The following is an 18,083-nucleotide window of genomic DNA, read 5'->3' as shown; positions in this document are numbered from 1 at the left end:
ATCCTTTTCCCATCGTTTTACCCGTCTAAATCCTCCTAAAGTATACCTTCAATCCCTATTGATTCTAACTACTATAAACTACTCCTAAACATCTAGAAATTATTCATAGGATGAATCGTAATGTTGAATTCATAATTTAAATTCAAGGTAGAGGTAAGAGTTAAGTCTTGAGAGTTTTCCTGAATGTTTTGAGGAAACCCCTTTGAGTCTTTTTAGGAGTCTTCTACAAATTCAAATAACTTGTTGCAAGACTCGAGCATAAGAATGATGAGAATGTATTCATGATTCTACTTTATCATCGCGAGATCCTTCATATCATGTAACATAACTCTTCAAATCATAATCCAAATTCAATAGAGAGTTAACAGCAGAGTTTAAGAAAGTGTTTGAGCTTAATTGTGAATCTTTTGAGATCAACTATCGATTTGACCTAATTTTTGAGGAAGTAAGTCTGAGAATGAGAAGAATTTTTACACGAGTTCCATATGTTTATATAGACCCTTGAGTCGAGTCTTTCATACCCATAAAATTTGTATGAACTCCATAAGTTGAGTATCTTTAATAGGAGTGGTATTATTAAGTTCTAAGTCTTGAGTAATGAGTTTCTAACTCCTTTTGGGATTATATTCCTAATTATGGGACAACTACACATTACCCATGAAGTCCTTGAGATGAATAGTTTCATTCCCATAATTTCGCATGATCCTTATAAGTTGAGCAGTCGTGAGACGGAAAGTATCTTTGAGTCTTTTAGTTGAGTAGTTCATGCCCATAATTTCGGATGAACCCTCTAAGTCGAGCATTCTTGAAATAAGTAGTAGTATTGAAGTTCTTGAGTTCTGAGTATTAAGTTTTATGTATGGTTATTGAAAACCTTAAACTGGGTCATTGAGGTCCATCATTCAGTATGAACCTTATTTTGAGAAGTCTTTTACTAATTTTTCTTAACTTGTTTTAAGGACTAATTAAGCATTGAGTTTGAGAAAGAATAGAGTCGAGTTCATTTATTTAAAATGATATATGGGAACTAAGTATTTCCAAAGAGTATATATTTTTACATTTTAAGATAAGAGGAAACACTGATTTCCAAATGAGTTTTCATGAGCACTGTTGAGTTCAATCTATTTCAAGAGATAAGTTATGAGAAATAACCTCAAATCACAGAGAAAGAATTGTGTTTTTAAACATATGAGCTGAGTATATTTTGGGAGCAGTATCAAGCACCAATAATGGGACGACTTCATAATAACTCAAGTTTCCATAAATCATGTAGCCAATGTGGATATAAAGGGACATACCTTTAAAATGATTCCTTAATGATTTTTAGCATAGACTAGTGTATCCACTATAATGACTCATATATCCTCAAGTATGGTCCTCTCTCCATTTGCTTTGAGTCTATTAAAGGCTCTTGGAGTAATAATCAAAAGGGATTTAGAAGACAGTGCCTATGCAGATGAAGGTAGCACCAACTTGGATCGGATCTGAATCCTCTTCTCACCGCCCCTATCTAGGTCGTACCCTTTCTTGGGTAGATGATTATGGAGGGGCAGTTTATTGACAATGGGGAGACTCTAAGGGCTTATCTAGAAAAAGGCTATGGCTTCTCTTGAATGAAAGAGGAGACTCACTATCCAACTCAATATTAGAGGAAATCACACGTTTTCAATGTCCAAACCAAATCTTTGTGAAGGTTAGTTGAAACCAAATGCACACTGAATCACTGAATCTCCGAGTGATTTTAGCAGGCTAAGACAAGTCCACCAAAACTGACAGTGCAAAAGGGAAAGAAACGGACATTTGGGGTGCTATCCTCTCCCATTCGGCGATTTTCCACATAAGTCTGATGGACTAAAACAAGACTGTCAAATGGTATTGCACCGAAGTCCATGCATACTCTAAAGAATATGAGTTCGGTCTTACTCAATGATTTGTCTGACTTCCTTGGCGAGCTAAGACAAGCCTGTAGAATATGAAATGTTTAGCCCAATGCCTAATTCTTAAAGATAATCCAACAAAAACACAACAAATATTAGCTTCCCCACAACATTACAATCCACATATATGCCTTTCTACTCATGGGTACTCAGGTTTTCCCCAGATTTCACTAAGCATTGCACTAATTGATGATTTACCCTTAAGAAAGTAGTCATCATGTCTATCATTAGGGAAAATCACGCAAATGGATCAACTTTGGGATACTCGTACTTCACCCTTATTCAATTAATCTTAGTATTTAGCAACTTAATTTCACATCTTAACCAACAAAATCATGATTCACAATTTAAGAGGCATTCACAATCAAAATCACATGGTCATAGTTCAAATCAAGCAATGTATCAAAATCAAACACAAAATATCAGTTACAGGTTTAAATCCCACATCCAATATGCATTTCTAACTTAAAATCATCAACAAGAAGTAAAAACCAACCTTAATATCAAAAAACAATCAACAAAATGAGGGATCGAGGTTGGTAACACAAACTACAAGCAAAATCACTCCTCATACTTCATAAAAACTCACAAGAGGCTCACAAACACTCAAAATATGTGAGGTATGAGAAAAGAATTGAAAAGTCTCTGACTTCAAAGGTTTTGATTTTTGAATTTAAAAATATCCTTGGCATTTTTATATTAGGCTCGTTCGGTGATTTTTACTAACATCATCGAACGTATTTTGACTAATGCCATTGAACGTGTTTGTCGTATCGCTAACTGGAGCTTAAGCTCATGAAACATGCTTAAACTAACACCAAATATGAAGCTTGATTTGGCTGACCCAATGGAACCTATGTAGTTCACTTTGGTGAATCACCCTTTGGGATTTTGATCACCGGTCTTGGGCAGACAATGTTTAGTCCACAATAATGTGTCCCTTTTAAATCTCCCAACCTCTTCTCAACCTGCACTCACAATGCACATTATTTGAAAGCAGTAAAAACAAAAATATAGACGGGTTCGCCTCCCAATAAGTGCCTTATTTAATATCATGGCAAAACATAATACTCAAACTCAATAATTATTCTTTGGAGGTAAGGCGTCACTAGGAAATTTTCCCTTTTTCTTTTGATTGAAATGAGTGGTAAGTTGACTCAGTTGGATCTATAGCTGCTTGATAGAAACTGAGTGTGAAGTTACCATCTAGGGTAAAGTAGAGAAGTCATTTTTCAAATCCTTCATCACATTATCAGACCCTTCAACCTTGTTCTCGATTCTTCCAAGCATTTGTTCAGCCCATCCCTTTTGGCCCAACTAGTTCTTTTAAGAGTGGACAATCATGAGAAGGCACATATCTGTCTTTTTCCATCTTATTATTTCTCCTATTTTAACCCCGTTAGCCTTTACAACCTCCATATCTATCATTATTCCAACCTTCGTTCCCATATTGTTGTTAATAATTGGCATGAAAACCTGCCCTCCTCCCCCCTTCTTTCTTTCACAATGAGAAATGGGTCCACTTGATTTCCCAAGTATTGAACTTCTTCATTGTATAATGCCTCAAATTTGGCTTCATTGAGCCAATTCACACTATGGGTTCCAACCACATTTACTGACTTGTTCAACCTCCCATGACATGTTTAGACAACAAATTAATTTGGGTCTTCCTTTTGGCCATGTTATCATCTCTTTCGTAGTCCTTAACTTGTTTTCTTCTTAGACCTTTTTTAGATTAGGCACTTGGTCCTCTCTATTATGTAGTGTTCGGTTTACCTTAGTTATATAATCTAGAAACAGTGCAACCACATCATGTAGGTGTCTCACTAATCCACCTTGGACCAACTGATCAGCCACACCTTTGATGACCAAATCAAGGCTGCAATAGAAGTAATATACTAAAAAAATTGTCTGGAACACTATGCTTGGAAATGCAAGAGCAAATTTTTCAAGCTTATCCATGATTCATACAAAGGTCACCTCTAATACACTTGAAATTTGTTTCTAGTCGATGTTTAACAATCTTCCAGGGTGGAAAAAATCTCTCGAAGAAATCATTTTTTAGCTTTTCCTATGAAGTGATTGAATCATTTGGAAACTCTTCTAACTATATTTTAGCCTCTCCCATTAAAGATAATGTAAATAACCTCAACCTTACGAAATCTTGAGAGATATTCTTGAACACAAAGGGTCCACATACCTCCTTGAAATTCCTAAGGTGTTCATGAGGATCCTTATGAGTTAGACCCACAAAATTTCACTTCATATGGAGCAATTGAATCATGGTTCCACTGATCTGAAAAATCATCCTCCCCAATTAGAGGAGGTCTCTGGATAGCTCCTGTGGTTTGAATAACAGTAACTGGACTGTCATTTAAATCACACATTTTGTTGGTTTGACCATAGTGATTGTCCCCATGGTCACTCATTTTGTCGAACGAAAAATCAGCCAACAATAACATCAAACGAAAAATATATTACAAATAAACCAAATTCGCAGGTTTAATTTCTCAATTAGAATTTTTAACCACCACTCCCCGATAATGACATCATTTTTATAACGCTCAAATCACCCAAATAAATTAAAAGAGTGAGAAATTGTAGTCTGTAAAACCTCAACGAAGAGTCGAGGTCAAATTCCACAGGAAATGGTATATCGTGGAGAATTTTTTATCAAGAAATTTGGATCTTAAATTAGCTCATTTGTAACAGTAAGAACAATTGGGTGGTTGATACCACTAACTTAATATAAAGGTTTGATTATCAATTATCGCAATTAAACTAAAGTATCAAAGAAATCAAGAATTAACAAGTAACCTAGAGGTTCAGATATTGGAAATTGATGTTAGATAGAGGTGATTGTGTTACTCTATAGTGATAAATATTCATGAATAGACTAAGGCATATTTATTGATGCTAATCATCTTCAATCTCAAAGCATCTATACCTGGATTCTCCTTTTGGTCTCATCTAAATGTCAATCATAAACAATAAATGTCTTAATATATTCTCTCTTTCAAAAATATGGCAATTGGATTTGACCAATAACCTCTCTTTCAAGCAAGTTACAAACATCAAACCTAAATTGCTAACATTGAACTACTTATGCCCAATTAATCTCTTGCAAGCATCAACCGGAGATCAGAAGTAGAAATTAATTTTGCAGCTTTGACCCATAGGTTAACCTCATGAAAATTAAACCAAATTCATGTGTGAAGAGTAGAAAAACAAAGCATAGCATCATACCCACTACATTAAATCAACACCCAACCCCATTTGAGCACCCATAAATCTGGGGTTAGCTATCCATCACAAAAAGCAAGAAAATTATACCTTCAATACATAGATATTTAATATGGGCTAGCCCACCCTATACGGGTTAAACCATACGGACTTAATATTTTAGGGGTCAGACGGGCTAGCCCATATTTTGTGTGGCCAGAATACCATCAATCCAACCCACAAGTACATAGGATATAGGCTTTCCGGGTCAGCCCACTTTTTTAAAAAATTATATTTTTTTATAATTATTAAATTAAATTATAATTTTAAAATATTATCATAAATATCGACAAAACAATAATACATGATGTTAATGCTACTATTGGTTAATCAAATTCACAAATAAAATTATCTTTAGAATATTTATTAATTTTTTTTTCAAGTAAAAGTATAAATATCTAAATAGAAATATTAACCTAATTATTTTGAGTTTGGACTCTCTTTAATTTTAAATTTTAATATTATATTATATTTTTTAATTAATTTTTATTGGCTTACGGTCCAGCACTACCGATATTTCTCAAACCCCACAAATCAATAGGTTTTTTCAGGTCGGGCTAAAAATCTTTTTCTTAAGTGGACTCAAAAAATCATAGTCCAATCCTATCAAATCCCGGTTAGGCCAGGCCGGTCCAACAAGCCTAGCCCATACTGACAACTCTACTTCCATGAAAGCATTCATGGATAACATGAAATCAAGCAATTAAGGGTAAACCAACTTTTAGATTCAACATTAATTTATCAGATTCAAAGTCCAAATTGTAAAACCCCAAAATATAGAAAAGTGTTCTTCAAAATGTAAAGTGTTCTTCGCCTCCTTATCTTAAGAAAAAATCTCTACTTAAAGCATTAGAAAATAAATTTTGAACTCTAGAAAAACTCCTCAAAAGCTCTCCCAAAATTTTATCCTTTGGGCTATATAATTTGGCCCCAAAATCCACTATGTGATTGACTCTACAACATTAGCTTGCCTTGTGATGCTCTAAGGTTAACGTGTTTGAACCTCAGTTGGCAGACTCGATTGAGTCAACCTTTCACATTTGGTGAATCATTTCGAGCATTCAATTTTTGCACTGCACACTATCAGTTTGGGAAATGTGTATCAAGGCCGTCACTTTAACCCGACGCATCGCCTTCTCTATTGGAGTTTGTTGGCCTTCTTTAGTATACACAAGTGCTATCCGCTGTAAATTTGGGCGAGGTTGTGCTCAGTTGGCAATTTGTTCTTCATATTAGGCGATCAACTATGCTTATTTTGCACTTCTTTTTGTATTTTTGTCATTCTTTCTAACGTCAGTCCTTTCCTTATCCAATTGTCTTCATAGCTGCAAATCAACAATATTATGTTTAAAGGACAAGTTTAGGCATTGAGGATACTAATTATTGAGCTAAATTGACCTTAAATGAGTGTTTATCTACCACACGTTAAGATATAGCTAAGAGAATTTGTGCATATCACTAACACAAAAGAACTCATCCCTAGTTTGGACCTGGCGGTGCTCGCCATAATCGTCAAGAAAAAAGTGCAAGTTCCTACGACAACTTTAACACCCATATGTCACGGACTTTTTGATTCGGACAATACTCCGTGTGACACTTGACGGTTTACTCACGATTCTTGCACGTTCTTGCAAACTCAAGTAAGCCTTAAACTCGGATCGCTAAGAAAATAAGAAGAAAGACAGAATTTTGGAAGAAAGGACTTCTATTACTTGATGGAATTATTGGATGCTTTACAAGTAAAATGACTTACTATTTATACTACTCTAATGCCTAAGAGTAAATAAATGCTACACTATACAAGTCCCTAAGTTCATGCCCTCAAGACATGTTTCTAAGTCTTCCAAAAAGGGACCCCTAGCTTCTCCTAGTCTGCTCCAACGTCTAGAGGCCCTGCTCAAGCCTCTCCAAGGCTTGAAACTGCCGCCCCTCCACCTGTTGTAACGCCTGAAACGGCTGTAACTGCTGAAACGGCTGAAACGCCTGCCCCTGCTGCCTGCTTGTGCGCCTGCCCCTTCGTCTGCTGGCCATTTTGGGCTGTCTGTCCCCTTGCGTCTGCTGCTGGCTGCCTAGACGAGTGGCGTTCTGCCTGGATGGATGGCGGGACGTCACAATCTCCCCCACCTAAGGATGCGACGACCGCGACGCATTGCTGCAAGAACTCCTGAACTTTGTCTTTGAACTGCCACAAGTCTTCATACTTCTCCCAAGTGGCTTCCTCAGGAGTCTGTCCCTTCCAATGTACGAGAAACATAGCACTGGCCTGCTGTCCTCGTTTCCGCTTGGCTTGGTAATCTATTATGGTGTCAATTTCTCGATCATGCGAGGCAGTGACAGTGATAGGGGCTCGTTGTGATTTGTTTCGGCTGGGATCGTCCTTATCTTCATGATATGGCTTAAAGACGCTTGCATGAAAGACCGGGTGGATCCTCAAGTGTGGAGGCAACTCCAACTTGTATGAAATCTTACCCACCTTGGCAACAATTTTGAACGGACCCTTATATTTCTGCACTAAGTTGTGATGTACGCCTCTCAGTGCCTTAAACTGCCTCGGATTAAACTTTATCAAAACCATATCGCCTTCTTTGTAGTTGGTGGGACGACGCTTGCAGTCGGCAAACTTTTTCATCCTCCTTGTCGCCTTATCCAAATAAGATTTGGCAAGGTTGAGTTGTTCTCCCAACCTTTGGCAAGATTGTAAGCGCTCAAACTCTTCCCCTCAAACAAGGTTGACAATGAGTGCGGAGTTTAGGGTTGCTGACCTGTTGCCAACTCGAACGGTGTGCGCCTTGTAGATTCACTCCTCTGCAAATTATAAGAAAATTGCGCCATGTCTAGGAGCTTAGACCAATCTTTCTGATGCGCACTGACATAGTGCCTAAGATAGCACTCCAACAAGGCGTTGACGCGTTCAGTCTGGCCGTCAGTTTGGGGGTGGAAACTGGTGGAAAAGTGAAGTTTTGAACCAAGAATTTCAAATAGTTCACTCCAAAAGTTTCCCGTGAAACGAGGATCCCGATCGCTGATGATGAGCCTCGGCAGCCCCCAATACTTCACTACATTTTTAAAGAACAATTGTGCAGCTTCCTTAGCAGTGCAACCGGCTGTGGCAGGCATGAAAGTCGCGTATTTAAAGAATCTATCCACTACGACCATAATCGTGCCAAACCCGTTTGACTTCGGCAAAGAAGTGATGAAATCCATAGATATGCTCTCCCATGGACGCTCAGCTACGGGTAGTGGCTCCAACAGCCCTCGTGGTTGCCTTTGCTCTACCTTGTCTTGTTGGTACACAAGACAAGTCTTCACATACTGTTCAATCTCTTCCCGCATTCGTGGCCAGAAATAGAAGGGCTCAATTAACGCCCTCGTTCTTTTCTACCTTAGATGCCCAGCCCACGGAGTATCGTGGCTTTCTTTGATAATACGCCGTCTGATGAATCCAAAATTTGGTATATAAACTCTTCGGCCAGTGGTAAGCAAGAACCCGTCTTCTACCCAAAACCGCTTGGTTTGGCCTTGGGCAGCCAGTTGCATTATCCTCTTGGCTTTCGGATCGTGTTGCATACCATCTTTGATTGCGCCTTGGAATTCGCTGCGAACTGAGGAGATGGCCGCTAGATCAACTTTCCTGCTCAAGGCATCGGCCACTACATTGCCCCTTCCTGGTTTATACTCTAAGGTGTAGTCAAATTCCGCCAAGAAATCCTGCCAACGAGCCTGCTTTGGTGTGATCTTCTTCTGTGACTAAAAATAGCTAGTGGCAACGTTGTCGGTTTTCACTACAAATTTGGAGCCTAGTAGATAATGTCTCCACGTGCGTAGACAATGCACAATGGCCGTCATCTCCTTATCCTGCACGGTGTACCATTTTTCAGCTTCATTTAACTTCTGGCTTTCAAATGCTATGGGGTGTTTCTCTTGCATCAAGACTCCCCCAATGGCAAAATCAGAGGCATCCGTATGAATCTCGAAGGTCTTTGCAAAATCGGGCAGCATCAAGACTGGTTCTTCAGTAACCGCAGTCTTAAGACCTTCAAATGCTCCCTGGCACTCCTCACTCCACACCCATGGCCTGTTCTTCTTCAGCAGCTCGGTCAGTGGGGCGGCTATAGTGGAGTACCCACTAATAAACCTGCGATAATAATTCGCAAGTCCAAGAAATAAATGTAGCTTGGTCACTTTCGTAGGCGCTTCCCAATCTTGGATTGCCTTTACCTTTGACTGGTCCATCCAAAGTTCGCCTTGGCTGATCACATGGCCCAAGAAGTGTATCTTGGGTTGGGCAAACTCACACTTCTCCCGCTTGACATAAAGCTGATTTTCCCGTAAAACCCTGAAGACTTTCTTCAAGTGCTCTACATGTTCCTCCAAAGTGTTACTATAGACGACTATGTCATCTAAGTACACTACTACGAACTGGTCCAAATAGGGATGTAGAATTTCGTTCATCAGCGTACAAAAAGTGACAGGTGCGTTGGTTAAGCCGAAGGGAATCACTAACCATTCGAATGCTCCATACCTGGTTACACATGTTGTCTTTGGTTCATCCCCCTCTGCGATGCGCACTTGATAGTAGCCTTTCCGGAGATCCATCTTGGTAAAGTACTTGGCCTGTCCAAGACGGTCAAATATATCTGCAATCAGCGGGATCGGATATTTGTTCCTAATTGTGATCTTGTTGAGTGCTCTATAGTCAATGCATAGACGCATCGACCCATCTTTCTTGTTTTGAAACAGCACTGGCGCACCATAAGGTGCCTTGGATGGACGGATGTGACCTACTTCAAGGATCTCTTTCAACTGCTTCCTCAGTTCCTCTAACTCAAGTGGAGCCATGCGGTAAGGTGCATGCGCAGGTGGCTTAGCTCCAGCCTCCAACTCTATCATGTGGTGTACCTCGCGCCTTGGAGGTAGTGTTTTTGGCAGCTCCTCCGGCATCACATCACTGTTTTCCTCCAAAACAGTTTCTATGCTTGGTGGCAAGGGCTCCATAGCACCATGGTCTTCACCCGAACTTGCAATGGTGGCTAAGAAGGTCGGTGCTCCTTTCTTCAAGCCCTTCACAATCTGCATGGCTGATAAGTGAGCATATCCGTCTTTCTTTGGCACCTTAACAAGAGGTACCATACAAGACCCTTCCCCTTCAATCACCATGAGTTGTTGAAGATAGGGATCAATCATCGTGTGGCAACGCTGAAAGAATTGTTGTCCAAGAATGACATCGGATATGTCCAAATGAGCTACGATAAAATTTGTTTTACCTCTCCACCTTCCTAATGTGATTCTAACCCCATGATCGACTCCACATACGGGAGTTGGTGGGGCGTTGACCGTCTTGAGGCGATTGTTGCTTGGAACAATTTTCAGTCCCAATTTTTTTGCCGCCGTTTTGGTCATGATATTGGCTTCAGCCCCGGAGTCCACCATGGCCCGAACTTGTTGCCCATTGATGGAGATGTCCACGTACTGCGTACTGAAATCCCCTGGCTTGTTGTCCTGTTTGGCTATGGCTCCACCTATTCCAACCATGCCCAACTGGGTTGTGTCTGCCGGTTTCGCCTTCTCTTGTGCCTCCTTTTCCTTCCGCTCACGGACGATGGCACCAAGGCTCTACATCTCTGGGCACCTGGCATAATCGTGTGGTCCGCCGCATATGTAGCACCCATCGCCTTTGCTGGACTGCGTCCGCTTCTTCGAGTACTTCTGGCGTTCAAACCGTCTGCCATTCGGTTTGGGCGTGTGATGTTGTTTGGGATGTGCCGACTGTTCTCTGCCTCGGCCACGGTCTCCCCCACCTTTAGCTCGATTGCCCCTTGCCTCCTTGCCCTTCGCCTTGTCCAAACGATCATGTTTGAAATCTGTCAAGGTCTCGGCTTGAGTGATTGCTTCATCAATGGTTTTTACTTGACGCCGCTCTAACTCTGTCCTCGCCCAATTCTATAGTCCGTCCATGAAGGTGAACAGCATGTCATCCTCCGTGAGTTGGGGAATTTGGAGGGTCAAGATTGTGAACTCTTTCACATATGACCGAATACTTCCCGTCTGCTTCAACTCCCGAAGTTTGCGTTTCATTTCATACACAACATTATTGGGGAAGAAAGCTTTCTTAAATTCTTCACGAAATTGTTCCCATGTGTCGATGGTGCGTGTGCCCCTCTCAATCTTGGAATCTTTGCGTTTCCACCATTACATGGCTACATCAGAAAGATACAACACGGCAGTGTTGATCTTGTTGGCATCACTCCTGACCCGATTACACTTGAAATAATTCTCCAAGTGCCATAGGAAATTTCCCACCTCTAAGGCGTCGCGGACACCTTTGAATATTGGTGGCTTGGGAACCTCGACTCTGGTCTCCCTTTCCTGGACAAGTGATGTTGATCCAACAACCTCCCTATCTTCTTCGAGGGTTTGCACCTTGTTCTTTAACGCCTCGATCGTCTCAAGGGCGTCCAAGAACCTGAACTCCAAGGAAGTAATGGTTTCCTTCATCGCCAATTCAGTCCGCTTGCGCACCTCCAACTCCTTCCGGATGTTGTCAATTTCCTCAAGGGAGTGCTCCTCAAGGTCTTTGACGTTTTTGTCCAACCCATTCAAGCGCTGGCCTAAAATCTCAATGGCTTGCCTTGCCATCTCAACGCTGGCAATCCACTCATGTCCAACAGTAACGTCTACGGTATCTTTGCCGTCGTCACTTTCATCGACAATAGTGGGCGGGAGAGAAGTTTGTCCATCGCTTGGTGTAGGATCACTTGGTGGAGGATCATTTGGTGGAGAATCGGGCAGATTGGGTTCATTACCCTTCTGCTGCTTCTTCTCTTTCTTGTTCTTCTTTCCTCCATCAGTGCGGACGTTAGGGGTGCTGCTAGTGTCGCTACCTTCTCCTTCGTTCTTCATTCTCTTACGATGAGCCTGCTCTGATACCAATTGTCACGGACTTTTTGATTCGGACAATACTCCGTGCTGCACTTGACGGTTTACTCACGATTCTTGCACGTTCTTGCAAACTCAAGTAAGCCTTGAACTCAGATCGCTAAGAAAATAAGAAGAAAGACAGAATTTTGGAAGAAGGACTTCTATTACTTGATGGAATTATTGGATGCTTTACAAGTAAAATGACCTACTATTTATACTACTCTAATGCCTAAGAGTAAATAAATGCTACACTATACAAGTCCCTAAGTTCATGCCCTTAAGACATGTTTCTAAGTCTTCCAAAAAGGGACCCCTAGCTTCTCCTAGTCTGCCCCAACGTCTAGAGGCTCTGCACAAGCCTCTCCAAGGCTTGAAACTGCCGCCCCTCCACCTGCTGTAACGCCTAAAACGGCTGAAACGCCTGCCCCTACTGCCTACTTATGCGTCTGCCCCTTCGTCTGCTGGCCGTTTTGGGCAGTATGTCCCCTTGCGCCTGCTGCTGGTTGCCTAGACGGGTGGCGTTCTGCCTGGATGGATGGCGGGACGTCACACATATCTCTCTTTCTTCCTCTTTTTTTTTCATCTGTTAAGATGATAATGAAACAAATTCACTGACATGAAAGGGCTTTTAGACAAAGTAAATGAAGAAAAGAGCTTTTTCTCACACAGCTTAAAACTAGTCCTTACAGAATCAACAAGCTAACGCAATGTACAAGTTATATGGATAAATAATTTCCTTTTATTTACTTGATTTGTCCTATTTATGCAGGAAGAAAGTTGATTGAATACTAGGATGACATGTTTAAGAATGAGTGGATGGCAAAGAAAATTGCTTACTAGTGGTTCTTATAGAGAGTGGTTCAATCTCTTCCAACTTACATTTTATGGGCACTCAACCCAAGGTACTATAAACTTAATGGAGAAGCATGGACCTAGGAATTATGGAAGCTATGGACTTCAACATAAAATGCATCAAAAGAAGATGGATAATTATATAATTGAGATGGACTCTATGATTATCACCAATATGCTCATCAACAAGGCTATATCTAACGGTAAGTTGAAAATGAAGAAGGCATATGCAAAATAGGGAGAAACGTGAATAATCGCTCATAATATTTTTTTGTAAAAAAACATATATAAAACTTGAATCTTAATCCTCATTAAGGTAGATAATAGAAACATGTAATACGTAATTCTTATACTCTGATTAACATTATCACACATACTCCACTTCGTTACGTTATTTCCATCACAATCAAAGTAATTCTTATAAATACTTGAACTCGCAAAGGAGGGTTTTAAAAAACACACCCTCCATATATACAGTTGATTGACCATTATCTTAGACTTGTGAACCTTCTTCTTGTTGTTCTTGCAGAAGAGGAACTCTTTCATCAGAAGTAGTTACATTGCCTTTCTTGTTTTTCATTGTCTCATCTTCTTTGAGTTGTCCCCATAGTGTAGTATAATAACCAAGTCCACATATACATGCACTCAACATGCTGCACATTATATTCATCCATGTAAGCTTTATATTTACATCGCGTTCTTTAAATAATAATTTAACTTCAAGCTTACCTTCCATAGTGGAAAGTCGCTGCAAAGAGCACACAACCACAAGTGCTGGCAACTGGAACTCCCACAGGCTTGAAATATAGGATATAAGAGGGTCCTTTCAAACGCGAGCACCATATTTGAACATTGCTACGTATTAAACTCCCGAAAATTGCCTATTACGTATCAAAGCATCATCACCTTATTAAATTTATCTAATCAATAGCGACTAAATTTCAATACCTTTTAATCAAATGAGCTAATTACCGTTAAAACTATGACAAGAAGCTCCATATCAAGCTTAAGTTTCCAAACGCTAACATCTTTTTCCATAAATAGAGCAAGTAGCGCAGATTGGATCGTTCCAAATAAGGTATAAAGACATGTTATTTTCATCACATGTGGATGTTTCTTGCTAGTTCCGACCTGAAAGCAATTATATAATCCATTCAATATATATTTCAAATAGATATTATAAAAAAGGGAAAAGGGTCTGAAAAATAGTTCAACTTTGGCCGAAATTGTTGTTATGATACCAAATTTTATGGATGACCTTTTACCACTGCACTATTTAAATAGTGTATTTTAAAGGTATATATGTTTCCACATAGACACATTAGTATTTATTATGATGTTCACGTAGGTACAAATATACATTAAAAAGACACTATTAAATAGTATAGAGAGATAAAAGATACTTTCCAAAATTATGTATCATAACACCAATTTGATCAAAATTCAGATATATTTCAGACCTTCTTTTCCTATTAATTATTTTTACCTGAATAATGTTCCATATGACAAGAGCAAAGGAAGCAGATACAAACAAGAAGCAACCAAGAACCCAATTCTCATGTGTTGAAGTAAAGATGAAGAGGTGCGGTGACGTGGCAAGATGAAGAAAAGATGGAGAATGCTGCTTCACAACTGGACCTTTATAGAAAGTCATTGCTAATATTCCCATTATTGATATTAAGCTCCCAATCACTCTTACTATACTTCCTTGCCTCTTCAAGTCAATCCTTATTTTCCTACAAAAAAAATTAAAATATTATTGATCATGATGGTGGTTCTAGGAAGTATCTTAATTATGGTATAATGATTGTTAGTAGTGATTAATTGTGGTTGATAATTAGTGGTGAATAATACAGATAGCTAATAGCAGTGGTGAATAATAGTAGTATTTAATGTTGACAAATAGTGATAATTATATATTATTGTAATTAGTAGATGCAATAATAATAGTGAAGAAAAATCTTTTTAACAATGGAATAACACTAAAATTGGATCCAGAAAATCTTTGTTTGCGCCAATATCCTATTAAAGTATATAATTCATTTCACCAATATAAGTGTAAACGATCTTGACCTAATCACATAGTTTGGATACTAGCTAGTGGTTAAAAAATATTGTTTCTAAATATTGAAATCCCAATCAAGAGGTCATAAGATAACTATGTTTTTAGAGAGTACCTGAGAATAATTGCAATAATGAAAGAAAAAGCAGGTATCATGTTGGCTGCACCACATGCTACTATTGGAGAACTATAACTTAGTCCCACAAATGCAAGATTTTGAGCTATCGTTACCCTGCATGCATCATTATTAATTTTAAATGACTAATAATAATAATAATCAAGATCAAGAGTTTATATATACTTACCCTACTAAACCAAGGAAGAAGGCACGCAAAACAAGGGGAAACGTAAATAATGGCTCCTCAATCCTGCGATTACAAATTATTAATCAACGCGAGACACATTTTATTTATCTATGGAGAAGAAATAACTATGAATATATTTATGTCGTACTTGTTATTTTTATGGAAAAAGATAGAGAACGGAATGAGAAGTATAAAGCTCAGAGCATTTGTATAAACCACAAACACAAAAGAACTCATCCCTAGCTTTGACATGGTGGTGCTCGCCATAATCGTCAAGAAAATGGTGCAAGCTTCTATAATGATCATGGATGTGCATGGCAACATTTCTCCTATGGCAACCTTAACACCCATTCTCTCTTTTTATGTTTGTGTGTATTATTGTGTCACAACCTTCCCTATTTATAGATGTAAATTAATTCAAATTTTCTAAATGAACATGTTTTTGGAAAAAAATAAAAATAAAACAAGGCAACCTTTGATGGAAGTGATAAGCTACTTGGAAAAGAGAATTAGCTAATTGAGTGACCCATGCATGGCATGGAAGGAGGATGCAATAATAATTTAATGATATTAACTCATTCTTGATTTAAGAAAAAAAAAATTCATATGTACACCTATTAGCTTGTCCTACGTGGAATCTGAGCGTACTAAGGTGGTCTAAATTATTATTTATATATAAAATATTCCTCTATTCTAATTACTTCTCCAATTTTTAAATTTTTTCGGCTTTTTTTATTTGTTTATTTTGATAATTCAAAAGAGGATAAAAGATATTTTTTACCTAATATACCTTTTATTATTTACTTTGAAAAATATAAAATTTCTTTAAAATATTAAATTATTAATTTATCTATTTCATAATTAATATGGATAAAATAATAACTCGTTATATCCATTATTTTTTTGGTATATCTGTTAAATGGACAAATATTTTTATAGATAATTGATTAATAACCCCACAAGATTTGAGTTTGTGGCTGACATAAATTCAATTGGCCGTTGTATTGGAAAGAATGGAAGAATTTGAAAATGCAAGTACGTTAGCAGAAGAATAATTGAAATTAAAACGTCATGCACGTTTCTGGATATAAATATGTGGGCGCCTTGTCAGCTTTGGACGGACTACTTGTGTCACATTGTCAAGAAGTTGGTAGTCTTTTTATAAAAAAATATATACTATTAATTAAATTGTGATATTTTACATATAAATGAGTTTGGCCTTTGTACGTGATCATACAGAAGAGACAGTAAGATCAGGTTGGCATAATGTGGTACAATCGACGTGTATAAGTGTTAAGCGTTATAGACTTGTTAGAGTGATATTAGGATTGGAATACTAAAAGTCGATTAGACTGTCATGTGTTTTGTATAGCTGAAGTTTATTAGGTTAAGTTCTATGATTATTGTAGTAGTAGTACTCAACCACTATTCTTGTAAATGGTATACTCTATTGTAGTAATTCAACTCACTCATATAAAAATTGAATTTCTTGAAGTTGTTTCAATTTCATCGATATAATTAATAAAGTTGATACAAGTATACTATGAGGGCAAGATATTAGCAGATGAAGTATATATCAACTTTTTGTATGGTGTGAATTCAGATTGAGATAATTTTTTGAAAGGTGCAAATTATATTCTTCTGTGATTTGATTCAATAACTCCATCTGGGATTTTGATATATGAACAAACACAATCATGAGATTAACGTGGTCTTTATTTTTATAGCTCTGGCTAGTATTTATGTCACAATAAATATTTTTTTATGTGAATTTAAATTCAATCGAACTCTAATATAAGTATCGAAATAAAAAAAAAACTATTTAGTTATAAATAGATGTGATCCATTAAATAACAATAGGAATATTTGCTAATATAGTTTTACAAATTGAAGTGACTAAAATAAATGTACAACTAATTAGCACTAATTTAATTTCTTATTCTCATGTATATATGCGTGAGGATATTCAGGATCAGGCGTATCAAAGTAATTCAATTCTTCATCAGTCAAGGCTTTAAACGATTCATCCAATGGTGGTAGCTGCCAAATTTTTGCACCATATAACCATTCATCATGATCTCTGGACAGATTTAAGACACAATCAGGAACTACATTATCAGTTGTTGTAGAAGTATCTTGGTGATGTTTGCATAAATTAACTTTCTTTGTAATGAAACACACTACAAAGTCTTCATGTCTTATTTCACCGCATTCTCTTAATACATCCACTGTAGTTTTATCAAGACAATATTCTTTCACAATCCAGTATACAATTTCTTTATCTTCACTACCACTTTCTTCATCAAAACGAAAAGTTTTCTTATACCCAATTCGTGATCTTTCCCTGTCCAAAATTTCTTTACTATTGTCTCGTCCTTTCCATTTGCGACCTCCAACAATTGATCTGTTGAAGTTTTTACCCTTGATCGCTTTTCTCTTTAACTGAGTAAAGAAATAGTTTACATGATTATTACCTAAATTTTGGAATAATTCAGCTGGCTCTTTATCACCGTATAAGTCTACATACGGAATATCATCGTAGTCAATAGGCATTCCACGAATAAATTTCGTTAAACACCTTATTAGATCTTCATCGGTATATTTCATGTCTATAAATTTAAAATAATGTCAACTCCAACTTAAAAGATACAAAAACAAAAAGAAGATGGAGAAATATTTTAAGCAAGAAAAATATATAGAGAGTATATTTCCTAATTTGTGTAGGAA

The 18,083-nt window shown here is 37.8% G+C and overlaps 2 protein-coding genes across 2 annotated transcripts; both read right to left on the bottom strand.

Moving 5' to 3' along the window:
* Positions 1–13,383: 13,383 nt before the first annotated feature.
* Positions 13,384–15,821, bottom strand: LOC101261706 (WAT1-related protein At1g70260-like). The gene is made up of 7 exons (XM_019213480.3): positions 15,505–15,821; positions 15,357–15,419; positions 15,167–15,283; positions 14,476–14,725; positions 13,962–14,120; positions 13,719–13,870; positions 13,384–13,642 (listed from the first exon to the last, which is right to left on the bottom strand). The coding sequence occupies exons 1-7, from the start codon at positions 15,705–15,707 to the stop codon at positions 13,483–13,485; spliced, it is 1,104 nt and encodes a 367-aa protein (XP_019069025.3). The 5' UTR covers positions 15,708–15,821; the 3' UTR covers positions 13,384–13,482.
* A 1,458-nt stretch (positions 15,822–17,279) lies between these two features.
* LOC101265124 (NAC domain-containing protein 1-like) lies at positions 17,280–17,963 on the bottom strand. Its single transcript, XM_004237259.3, has one exon. The coding sequence runs from the start codon at positions 17,961–17,963 to the stop codon at positions 17,280–17,282; it is 684 nt and encodes a 227-aa protein (XP_004237307.2).
* Positions 17,964–18,083: the final 120 nt, after the last annotated feature.

This window comes from Solanum lycopersicum, chromosome 4 (genome assembly GCF_036512215.1).
Source record: "Solanum lycopersicum chromosome 4, SLM_r2.1".
NCBI classification, from domain to species: domain Eukaryota; kingdom Viridiplantae; phylum Streptophyta; class Magnoliopsida; order Solanales; family Solanaceae; genus Solanum; species Solanum lycopersicum.
The sequence above is the reverse complement of the archived record's forward strand: the minus strand, read 5'-3'. Positions and strand labels throughout refer to the sequence as shown.

Coding starts and splice junctions, on each gene's coding strand:
- LOC101265124 (XM_004237259.3), bottom strand. CDS start 17,963: ATGAAATATACCGATGAAGATCTAATAAGGTGTTTAACGAAATTTATT.
- LOC101261706 (XM_019213480.3), bottom strand. CDS start 15,707: ATGGGTGTTAAGGTTGCCATAGGAGAAATGTTGCCATGCACATCCATG. Junction 15,420..15,504: donor TTTTTCCATAAAAATAACAA/GTACGACATAAA, acceptor TTGTAATCGCAG/GATTGAGGAGCCATTATTTA. Junction 13,643..13,718: donor GCGACTTTCCACTATGGAAG/GTAAGCTTGAAG, acceptor TATAATGTGCAG/CATGTTGAGTGCATGTATAT.